General features: G+C 47.3%; 1 protein-coding gene across 5 annotated transcripts in view; it reads left to right on the forward strand.

Moving 5' to 3' along the window:
* The window catches only part of pla2g6 (phospholipase A2, group VI (cytosolic, calcium-independent)), a 104,519-nt gene that overhangs the window by 16,106 nt on the left and 76,130 nt on the right, over positions 1 to 12,283 (forward strand). For 2 of the 5 annotated variants that reach the window (XM_072492174.1, XM_072492175.1), the window contains one exon: positions 11,874 to 12,088. In XM_072492174.1, coding sequence (XP_072348275.1) covers positions 11,874 to 12,088 — 215 coding nt within the window. Of the gene's footprint in view, positions 1 to 4,407; positions 4,454 to 8,933; positions 9,058 to 11,873; positions 12,089 to 12,283 lie in introns of those variants that run through there. The other 3 variants (XM_072492176.1, XM_072492178.1, XM_072492179.1) reach the window with 3 other exon arrangements.

A 12,283-nucleotide genomic window follows, 5' to 3' on the forward strand; every position in this document is an offset into this window, starting at 1 on the left:
TAGAAATTTGAGTTAACACTTCTCGGGTGGAAATAAGAATCGTTTATTGTCTTCTATTTGATCACAATTGAGAATCACTTAAATCTTATTCTCTAATAAGTCTGGCATGCAAAAGGACGCAAAGAGAAGTAATTTGTACACAATTTAACTTTCAAATGATACAGAAATGATTTTCTTGCTTACGGCAAACAGTTTGCGTTTACTTCAAGAATTAGAGTGGGAAAGTGAAAATATGAAAAATAGAGACAGCGAGTTAGATCAAAGTATAGAATGATCCAGGATAAAGATGGCCGTACGGACTATCATGGTTATACTAAATCATATCAGTCTTTAGCCATCTATCTACACCCCTATGTAATCCTAATTGGTTTGGGTTAAAATCAAATGAATTTGATTTGATTTTACACAGAGGGTAGTGGGTGCCTGGAACTCGCTGCCGGAGGAGGTGGTGGAAGCAGGGACATTAGTGACATTTAAGGGGCATCTTGACAAATACATGAATAGGATGGGAATAGAGGGATACGGACCCAGGAAGTGTAGAAGATTGTAGTTTAGTCGGGCAGCATGGTCGGCACGGGCTTGGAGGGCCGAACGGCCTGTTCCTGTGCTGTACATTTCTTTGTTCTTTGACGTTAGCTGTCAGTCTTTAATGTGCAACATTAACTTGAAATGTTTCATAAATGAATTCTTGTATGTGGAATGCAATTCTATACTGTTATCGCGACCGGCTTGAACTGACTTCTTGCTGACTTAGCTGTTATCAACATTGAGAACAATGGTGCCTTGATATTACCATGTCATTGCGATGCTGTTGCCATGGAGCCTGCCCTGTCCTTGGACACTCTCTTGTCAAAGTGTTTGTTTTAATCTATCAGGTTCTTCTGTGTTTCTGTTGAATTATGTGTTTTTATGTTGTAGAATTTGTGCTGTGCGTTGCTGTTTTGTAAGCTGTATGTTTTGAGATGACCTGAGGTTATGAGTGAATTTAGAATGGGTATTTAGTAAGACAGGGGCTTAATATTTAGCTACCTTTTACCTATTTGGTGTGTCATGTGAGAGTACCTTTAAGAAATGGATGTTTAAGCAATGTACCTTTAAGAAATGGAGCTGATCATATTACTGAAGTGATGTCAGAGGGTGGGGGGGGGGGGAGCTGAGCTCACTTCTGCTTTTTGAGTTTCAGTTTGAGAAGGCAGCTGGGAATAAAATGAAATGAAAATCGCTTATTGTCACAAGTAGGCTTCAAATGAAGTTACTGTGAAAAGCCCCTAGTCGCCACATTCCGGCGCGTGTTCGGGGAGGCTGATACGGGAATTGAACCGTGCTGCTGGCCTGCCTTGGTCTGCTTTCAAAGCCAGCGATTTAGACCTGTGCTAAACAGCCCCTAGGCTTGTCTGTGTCTGTGTGTTTTGCTGTGAGCTGCAGGAAGAAACACAGAGCTGGTCTGTTGAATCCAAAGAGTATAAATATATTGAATGTAACCTAATATGTTATTTTTGAAAAAGTCTTTTGGATGTTTAAAGGAACAGTTTGAAGGATTATTTAGTGTTGTCGTCTTTTGGGGTTATCTTTGAACTAATGGGTGTTAAGATATTCAATGTTTGTTTTTAAAAGGTTAACTTGAGTTAACCAGCCAGGCTGGAAATGCCAGGATGCCACCCTGCCCAGAGGGCAAGCACCTGGGAGCCTCCAATCCCCTGGGAGAGCCCACAAGTGCCATGTGGTCTCCGTTTGTGAGAACCAGTACTGAACGACGCTCGCCCAAGGTCTTCAATGTGAAGGGGAATAGCCCACAATGCCTTGGTTGCCTCAGGGAACTACATATTAAAGTGAGGCTAGCTGTCTCGCTCTAATATGCCCATTTACCAAAAGGTGATCCCGCCCACAATGGGCGGGCTTCACATTGCGACGTCTCACGTGATCGTGTTCCAATTCTAATTAAACAACCCAATACAGTTCAAAGGTCACTGATTATTTAAGTCAACACAACAGGTTTACTTGTGGTCTTCTGTGTCGATACTTTTAGAGAGAGACCCTTTCAAGAGCAGATCCAGAACACTTCTGCCTTGTCAGATTCAAATCCTATGGCAAAATAAAAGCAAATTACTGAGGATGCAGGAATCTTAAACAAAAGTAGAAAATACTGGACAATCGCAGCAGGTCTGACAGCGTCTGTGGAGAGAGAAGGGACCTAACATTTTGAGCCTGGCTGACTCTGACTCTTTGTCAAAGCTTTGACAAAAAGCCATTCAGGCTTGAAACGTTAGCTCCCTTCTCTCTCCACAGATATTATAGATCATAGGATCATAGAATTTACAGTGCAGAAGGAGGCCATTCGGCCTATCGAGTCTGCGCCGTCCCTCACAGAGAGCACCCTACTGAAGCCCACGTATCTACCCCATCCATGTAACCCCCACTTAACATTTTTTGGGCACTCAGGGCAATTTAGCATGACCAATCACCTAACCCGCACATCTTCGGACTGTGGGAGGAAACCGGAGCACCCAGAGGAAACCCGCGCAGACACGGGGAGAACGTGCAGACTCCGCACAGACAGTGACCCAGCCGGGAATCGAACCTGGGACCCTGCTGCTGTGAAGCAACAGTGCTAACCACTATGCTACCGTGCTGCCCTATCAAATCCTATGGCAAACTGTTCAGCCAAAAAGTATTTGGGAAAACATGTTCAACGTCAAATTGTATAACGGAGTGCAAAACTACGGACAGACCTGGCTCCTCCAATTAATTACATAATCTGTATCCCATTAAGTTCCATGACCTACTTAGCTGGGACTAAACACAACTTCCCCACAAATGACCTACACTCCAGGTAATCTCCAGCAATCAAACCACAACGCCATTATCTGTAACCAAGTAAGTGGTTGGACATCAATCATTTTTAAAGAAAATATTTTATTGAAGCATTTGTAATTTTCAGTTTAACAATTCTTAAATGACCGAGCGGGCCTACACACGCAAGAACATTAAAATAACATACCCTACTACCCCCCCCCCCCCGCCCTATCTCCTGATTACCCGTATATTAAGTTCCCTGTCCTTGTCTTACACTACCATGCCTCCCATTTTCCTCCCCCCAACTTTTCCCTTCTTCCCCCCCTTATGGCTGATGTTCAGTTTTCCTTAAATAAGTCGATGTATGGCTGCCACCTCTTGGCGAACCCCTGGGTTGAACCTCTCAGGGCGAACTTAATTTTTTCCAGACAGAGAAACCCTGCCATATCGCTAACCCATACGCCTGACTTTGGAGGCTCCGAGTCCCTCCATCCCAGCAAAATCCGTCTCCGGGACACCAGGGAGGAGAAAGCCAGGACATCGGCCTCCCTCCCCCCTCCCCTGGATCTTCCGATACCCCAAATATTTCCGGACTCGGAGTCACCCTCTCTTCCAGGCCCTCTGACATGATGTCCGCAAATCCCTGCCAGAATCCCCTCAACTTCGGACACGCCCAGAACATATGTATATGATTTGCTGGACTTCCCCCACAGCGTCTGCAACTATCCTCCACTTTCTCAAAAAACCTACTCATCCAGGCCACAGTCATATGAGCCCTATGAACCACTTTGAACTGGATCAGGCTAAGCCTCGCACACAACGAGGTTGGACATCAATCATGACCTCACCTTTTACGACTCTTTAATTACAGCTCTAGCAGGCATACTGCCTGTATGTGTTTTAAACCAGGGATTTTAAAATACTACTGCCGCAGACGATGAAACATACAGTACAATAGCAGTTTCTACATTCATGGCACCTCCCAAATTGCCCTTGAGTGAATGCAATCAAAGATCTTAATTCGCTACCTCCAATATTATTTTCTAACTAATAAACCCATGTGATGTGTAACTTCCTGCAGGATGTTTTGTTTTTCCTGTGTTTGTCGGGGCGAGGAGGGGTTAATCTTTGGTTCCTGAGCAGCCCATTGCCAGGGTGGCTCTCACTTTGGGTTGCCTGCTCTCAGCCTGTATCAAATATGGTAACGCGGCACGCCGACCGAGCGGGCGGATGTCCGGCTGAGGGCGGTCACCTGACACCGGAAGTCCCGGAACCCCGCGCGCCGTTGGCTGGCTGCGTGGGGGCGGGCGGGAGAAGGGGGATCAGCGTCGGGCGCCCATTGGACGCGGCGGCTGTCTGTCACCGGTTGCGCGGGGGACAGGGATCGAAGCTGACCTTTTCCATTGGACACGGTGGCTGTCAGTCACCGATTGCCAGGGGGCGGGGTCAGCTACTGGCCTCTCCATTGGATACTGCAGCTGTCAGTCACCGATTGCCAGGGGGCGGGGATAGCTACTGGCCGCCCATTGGACGCAGCGGCTGTCAGTCAGACTGGGCAGAGAGGGCGGGAATAAACGCTGACCGCCTATTGGGCGCGGCGGCCGTCAGTCAGGCGGCGCCGCCGGGGGGCGGGACTGAGCGAGAGGGAGGCGGATTGAAGGTAAGCGTCTCAGGAATGTTCTAGGGGAGGGGAATCGGGTCTGGGCTCGGCCTCTCGGAATTAAATTACATTATTAAATGCTTGCTGTTGCGAGGGAAGGTATTCTGGTCATGGGAATCACTGGCAAGTGGGATGGATGTGAACGGGCGACAGGAACATTCCAGACAATTTAATGTTAATTAAAATAAATAGATAATATGTGCTTTAACTATGGCTTTAAGATCCCCCTTTTGCCGGTCAGCTGATAAAATCCAGTCAAAATGGCTGCCTGGGCCTTAAGTGGGTGGAGGATGAGGGGTTGCCAACCCTCCAGGATTGCCCTGGAGTCAGACAGCATCCCCACAGTGCAGGAGGAGGCCATTCAGCCCATCGGGTCTGTACCGACCCTCCGAGAGAGCACCTTACCCAGGCCTGATTCCTCTACCCTATCCCCGCAACCCCACCTAACCTGCACAGTGGTTAGCACTGTTGCTTTACAGCACCAGGGACCCGGGCTTGATTCCTGGCTTGGGTCACTGGGGAGTCTGCACGTTCTCCCCGTGCCTGCATGAGTTTCCTCCGGGTGCCGGTCCGGTTTCCTCCCACAGTCCAAAGACATGCAGGTTAGGTGGATTGGCCATGATAAATTGCCCTTAGTGGCCAAAAAAAGGTTAGGAGGGGTTATTGGGTTATGGGGATAGGGTGGAAGTGAGGGCTTAAGTGGGTCGGTGCAGACTCGATGGGCTGAATGGCCTCCTTCTGCACTGTATGAGCTAAGTCCCGAAAGACGTGCTGATAGGTGAATTGGACATTCTGAACTCTCCCTCTGTATCTGAACAGGTGCCGGAGTGTGGAGACTAGGGGATTTTCAGAGTAACGTCATTGCCAACTGGTGCCCTGGTAAAAACCTAGCGGTTTTGAGCCAGCTGGGGATAGACTGTTGGATGATATTCTTAACGAACGTGGAGGCATCTGAATTATCTGTTGTCGACTAAACACACTCCTCTTTCTAGAAATCTGGTGTTAGTTGCCTGGAAACAAAGCTGCCTGCTATTTTTGCTGAGAGCATTTTTTTCTGCTTTTCCCTTGCTCCAAGCAGTACTTCACAGGAGCGGAGTATGACATGGAGTGGTAAATACCTTACAGGGCCAGCTGGTATCAAAGGGAAATGTTATGCGGGGGAGCATGTACCCTTTGAGCGTGACTGCACATATTGTAGATATTGGTCCATTTTTCAAATTCATTCATGAGCGATGTGGATTGGGACAATGGATTTAAATGCATCGAACAACATATTCACTCATAACAACAAACATTTGTACTCACAGCCCCATAAAGACTTTATAACCACTTGAAGTTATCAATCAAACTAAATTCTACTGTAAAAATGGTAGGTTGTGAATTCAGTCATGCAGCAGAAATCCTATAATGATAGCCCTCGGGTTGTGAACAGACAGTGAAATTGCAAGCGCTGGATTTTTTTTAAACCTGCGGACTTTCTTATTTAAAGGTCAGGTGATTTAAATTCCTTAACAGCTTTACAGTTCATTTGACAGTTCCCTTAACAGTTCCCTCGCTGACTTAACAATTCCAATTGGTTTATCCACTTTTTACGTGCATTCGTGTCTACTTTTAACAATCTCAAAGACAACTTACCACTCCCAAAGGTGTCTCTAGACCTATTCAAAATGGCACCCTACCTTTCCAGAAAGGGGCGCTTCACCACCCTAATTGCTCTTGAACTAAGTGGCATTTCAGAGGACACTCGAGAGTCAACCACATTGCTGTGGATCTACAGTCGCATGTAGGCTGGACCAGGTAAGGACGGCAGATTTCCTTACCTGAGGACCAGATGGATTTTTTTTGTCACAATCGACAACGCTTTCATGGTCATTTAGACTTTTAATTCTGGATTTTTATGGAATTCAAACTTCACCATCTGCGGTGGTGGGATTCGAAACCGGGACCCCAGAGCATTACCCTGGACAGTTTGCGTTTTGGCATGTGAGAGGTGATTAGATTCAGACTGGGTGAAGGAAGATTTAGAACATTTTTATCAGCTGGCTGCTTCCTGATCACGGGTCCTGGATAATCAGAACACTCAGAACGACAGTCTAAAACAACCCAGGAGACAGCCCAGTGCTATCAAAACTAAACCAACCAATAACCACTTTGATTTATGCTACACTCCAGTGAACTTCAGTTCTTTTTAAAAAATATATATATATTTATTAAAGTTTTTTAACAAAACAAAACAAATTTTTCCCCTTACAAACAATAAACCCCCCCTCCCGTAACAAAATAACACAAAATCGCCCTGAGCAAGATATATACATGGTAAGATGATATATTTACAGAGCTTTATACACTGGCTCTCGCCCGTTCGTGCCAGTTTCCCCCACCCTCCATGTTATCCCCCGCTCGTCCGTCCCCTCAAGCAATCTCTCGTCCCGTCCCCCCGTCCCCCCCCTCTCCAGGGTTGCTGCTGCTGACCGACCTTCCTCTAACGCTCCGCGAGGTAGTCTAGGAACGGTTGCCACCGCCTGTAGAACCCCTGCGCAGACCTCCTTAAGGCAAACTTAATCCTTTCCAACTTTATGAACCCAGCCATGTCGTTTGTCCAGGCCTCCACGCTAGGGGGCTTCGCCTCCTTCCACATTAACCTTCGCCGGGCTACCAGGGACGCAAAGGCCAGAATGCCGGCCTCTTTCGCCTCCTGCACTCCCGGCTCGTCCAACTTCAGTTCTAAACTCTCCGAAGAACATCAGCTCGCATTTACGTAGTCTCTTTAAGGTCATCGCAAAGTGCTTTAAATCTTCAATTGGATTGCTGTGATTCAAAGCAATCCCTGCAGCTTTTATAGCTTCTCTTTGATTGTAGAATTGATTTGAAAAACCAAGCAAGCATGATCAATTTATCTACAAAATGCCTTTACCTCAAGCAAATCTTTCTAATTTTGTATTTTGTTGTTTTATTTGCATAGCAAGGATTGGGTGTGTACAGATAGGAAAATTAGCATGTCCGAGCTTACTTTTACACTTCAAAAAAAAAATTTGTTATGTCTGTCTGTTCCCCCCCCCCATTCTTTCCTCATTCTAAGACCAATTTTTCAACCAAAAGGACTCGGGGAGTGGAGTTTGATGGGGATGACCTGCTTACCGGAGAAACCCACGCAGGCACGGGGGGAACGTGCAGACTCTGCACAGACAGTGACCCAAGCCAGGAATCGAACCTGGGACCCTGGAGCAGTGAAGCAACTGTGCTAACCACTATGCTACCATGCTGCCCATTGCATCAATGAATTATTTAAACACTCCTTTAACCCTGGCCTGGTTTTAATCACTACTGTTGATTGATTGACTGATTTATTGTCACTTGTACCGAAGTACAGTGAAAAATATTTTCCTGCGGTCGAGGGAACGTACACAGTGTGTACATAGTAGACAAAAAGAATAATCAACAGCGTACATTGACAAATGGTACATCAACCAATAGTGATTGGTTACAGTGCGGAACAAGGGCCAAACAAAGCATGAGCAAGAGCAGCATAGGGCGTCATGAATAGTGTTCTTACAGGGAATAGATCAGTCCGAGGGAGAGCCGTTGAGTCTAGAAAGCTGTGGGGAAGGAGCTGTGCCTATGCCTGCCTTAAGTAGCTGCCAAGACTCTAAACCCTTCAAAGCGGCAACAAGGTGGCACTGTGCCTCACGGGGCCAGAGACCTTGGTGCGATTTTGACCTTGGGTGACTGTGTTGAGTCTGCACGTTCTTCCCGTGTCTGCGTGGGTTTCCGCCAGGTGCTCCGGTTTCCTCCCACAGTCGAAAGATATGAAGGTTAGGTGGATTGACCATGTTAAATCACCCATTAGTGTCCAAAGCGTTTAGGTGGGGTTACGGGGATAGGGGTTGTAAGTGCGCCTAGGTAGTCTGCTCTGTCAGATGGTCAGTGCAGTCTCGATGGGCCGAATGGCCTCCTTCTGCACTGTAGGAATCCTCTCCTAAAATCTCTCTGTCCCTTTCCCTCTCTTTCCTTCTTTACAAGGGTCCTTGAGTGGCTCAGGAAGTGCTTCCTGGGTGTCCCCTGAAGCCAGCTTTTGAATATTAGCACTAATTTCTCCTTGGTATTTAATTTTGCTTTATAATGTACCTTGGGACATTTAAACTATGTTATCGGTGCTGTATAGATGAAAATTGTCGTAGACCCATGACTTTCTATTCTTATTGGCCTTCGGCATATACGAGAAAAATGCACATCACACTCAGTTTGTGGGCAGGCAGGCTGAACTTTCATTTCCAACAATATAGGTTCTCTGAATTAGAATTTGATTGGTTTGGAGAGATTACCTGTAATCTGTAATCGTGTGAGTATAATAGAATTAAAAATTATTTAAAACCTTTAACGCTAATGTGCCAAGGCTTTGCTGCAAATTGGATTTCACTAAATCTGATTTCCACATGCTCTCACTGTCTGGGCGCCTGCCACCTTGTGTTATCTTGAACAGATAGGAGAATATATGACGAGAAGAGTGAAATTCTGCAGATGCTGGAAACCTGTGTTGAAGTAGAAAAGGCTGGAAGTGCACAGCAGACCAGGCAGCGTCTGTGGAGAGGGATACACCTTCTCAGGTCGGTGGTCTTCCATCAGCTTTGCCGGGAGTTTCCACTTTTCTTTGCCCCCCTGTTTTTATGAGTCTGTGATGTGGGGACACAGGATAGAGGAGCAACAGTGCGAGTCTCACAGGAGGTAGGGTGGGCAGCGATACTGCAGGGAGCCAGTCAGCAAATCAAATCTGGGTCATCGCAGTGGAGCCACGGAGGGCTGAATCAGAAAGAATTACATTCAGACTGCCGTGGTGTGTCTCCCAAGATCAGCGAGGGATGGCCGCAGCCCGCGAGAGGGTGCTTTTAACTGTTTCATCCCCTCGGTGTTCACACACCAGGATGGCCATAAAATAGGAAGTAAAATCATCTCGGGGATACGGTGGAAATGTGCAGAATGTTATGATGCCGGCCCAAGGAAAACGTGAGGGAAGTGGGGAATTGGAAAAACAAAATTGAAAACTGAAATGGTGGGAAGACACATTCCTTAAGGTGGGAGAACATAGGCCAACACCAAGGGTGAAGATTTGTGCTATCCGGGGTTTGGACCCTTTGTTACGTTAACCTACTATAGCCCCTCTCACGTCATAAGCACTTAAAAAAAAATATATATATTTATTCAGATTTTTCAACAAATTTTCAACAACCCCCCCCCCCACAAGAAGAAAGAAACAAGAACACAACAATCAGAAATTATACATTGGATTTCCCCCATATACAATAACCCCCCATATAACATTTAATAACACAAATAAGGAAAACCCCCCACCTTCATCCAAACGCCACCCCACAAGAACCCCCCGCCCCCCCCCCCCCCCCCCCCCGCCCTTGGTCTGCTGCTCCTGACCTCTCCTATCGCTCTGCGACATAGTCTAGGAATGGCTGCCACCGCCTGAGGAACCCTTGCACAGACCCTCGCAAGGCAAACTTTACCCTCTCCAGCCTGATGAACCCTGCCATGTCATTGATCCAAGCTTCCACACTAGGGGGCTTCACATCTTTCCACAGTAGCAAAATCCTCCGCCGGGTTACCAGGGACGCAAAGGCCAGAATACCGGCCTCTTTCGCCTCCTGCACTCCCGGCTTGTCCGATACCCCAAATAATGCTAATCCCCAGCTCGGCTTGACCCGGGCGTGCACCACCTTGGACATAGTCCCCGCAAAACCCCTCCAAAACCCATCCAGCACCGGGCACGACCAGAACATATGGACGTGGTTTGCCGGGCTCCCCGAGCACCTCCCACATCTGTCCTCCACCCCAAAGAACCTACTCAACCTCGCCCCTGTCATATGCGCTCTGTGAGTAACTTTGAACTGTATTAGGCTGAGCCTGGCGCAAGAGGAGGAAGAATTAATCCTACTCAGGGCATCAGCCCACAGACCCTCATCTATCTCCTCCCCAAGCTCCTCCTCCCACTTGCCCTTTAACTCCTCCACCGAGGTCTCCTTCTCTTCCTTCAGCTCCTGGTAAATCGCCGAAAGTCATAAGCACTTCTGATAAAGAAAATGGAAATAGAGTTGAAGCCAGGAATTACAAAAGTTTGCCGACAGGGCAGCATGGGGCACAATGGTTAGCACTGCTGCCTCATGGCCCTGAGGACCCGGTTTTGATCCCGGCCCTGGGTCACTGTCCGTGTGGAGTTTGCACATTCTTCCCATATCTGCGTGGGTCTCACCAGGGTAGGTGGATTGGCCACGATTTATGCTACAAAGGAGCCTCGTCCCATCCCATTTACTTCATCGACTACTTTCTCATCCCATCAATTTAACCTTCTATTCCTTCATTTGTGTTTACACCTTGTTTGTTAATCCATCTATGACTTTCGCCCGATAATTCCATGTGTCAGCTGTTGCTCATTTGGTAGCACTCTTGCCCCTAAAGTTTTGTGGGTTTGAATTTCACCCCAGACCCGAACACACAATCAAGGCTTGGCCATCTCGGTGTAGTGCTGAGGAGGTGCTGCACTGTGGGAGGTGGATCTTTCAGCTGAAATGTTGAAACGTGCCCCCGCCTGCCCTCTTAGGTGGATGGGATTCTTGTTGGGCAAGGGAATCAAAGGTTATCGGGGGGTAGATGGGGAATGCAGGAACTCAACACAAACAGATCAGCCGTGATCTTATTGAATGCCGGAGCAAGCTCGAGGGGGCTGAATGACCTCCTATTTAAAAAAGAAATAATAATCTTTATTGTCACAAGTAGGCTTACATTAATACTGCAATGAAATTACTGTGAAAATCCCCGAGTCGCCACATTCCGGCACCTGTTTGGGTACACGGAGGGAGAATTCAGAACGTCCAATCCACCTAGCAAGCACGTCTTTTGGGACTTGTGGGAGGAAACCGGAGCACCCGGAGGCAACCCACGCAGACACAGGGAGAACGTGCAGACTCAGCACAGACAGTGACCCAAGTCGGGAATCGAACCCGGGTCCCTGGCGCTGTGAAGCCATCGTGCTAACCACTGTGCTACCATGCTGCCCATGTTCATAAAAGATCGCATGGAAGCAGAACATGAGAGTTCCCCTTGGTGTTCTGAACAGCCTTTATCCTTCAATCAGCATCAATAATACACATAATCTAGTTATTATCACCATGCAGTTTGTGGGACCTCCCTGTGTGTAAATTGGCTACTAAATTGATTGCACTTCACCAGTACTACATTGGCTTTGGAATGTTGCGAAAGGTGATATAAAAATGCAATCTTTCATTACGCAAGCTTTGTGGAGCATTTTGAAATCAAGAGTGAAAAAGAATTGATAACCAATTTTTGTTCCCCCTCATACCTCTGCACCCACCATCACTTCTCCCCCGATTCCCCCCCCATCCCCCACCCCCGCTTGCAGGTGATTGTCGGGATGCAGTTCTTTGGTCGTTTGGTAGAGACACTGAATAACGTAACCAACCTCTTTGCCAACCCTTACCGTGTGCGGGAGGTACCCCTGTCTGAGTATGCGGCGCACAGCAGAGTTATGGATGATGGTCGAGTGGTGCTCTATCGAACGGCACAGTCCTGGGACTGCTTACTTATCAGCCCCAGAACACCTCAGAATGCTTTCAGGTGAGCAACTTTCTTCCAGTGATCGGCAATCCCGGGAACCGCACAGTTCCCAGGACACAGGTTTGTGTGTGTTACATGGTGAATCCTGGATTGCGCCCCTTCCCGTTCAGCACAGGAACACGAGAATCGCCCAAAAAACCCAGTAAAATGGGGAAGTAAAAATACTGGTCTGAACTGATCTTGTGTATTTTAAAA

The sequence above is a fragment of the Scyliorhinus torazame genome, chromosome 29 (genome assembly GCF_047496885.1).
Source record: "Scyliorhinus torazame isolate Kashiwa2021f chromosome 29, sScyTor2.1, whole genome shotgun sequence".
NCBI classification, from domain to species: domain Eukaryota; kingdom Metazoa; phylum Chordata; class Chondrichthyes; order Carcharhiniformes; family Scyliorhinidae; genus Scyliorhinus; species Scyliorhinus torazame.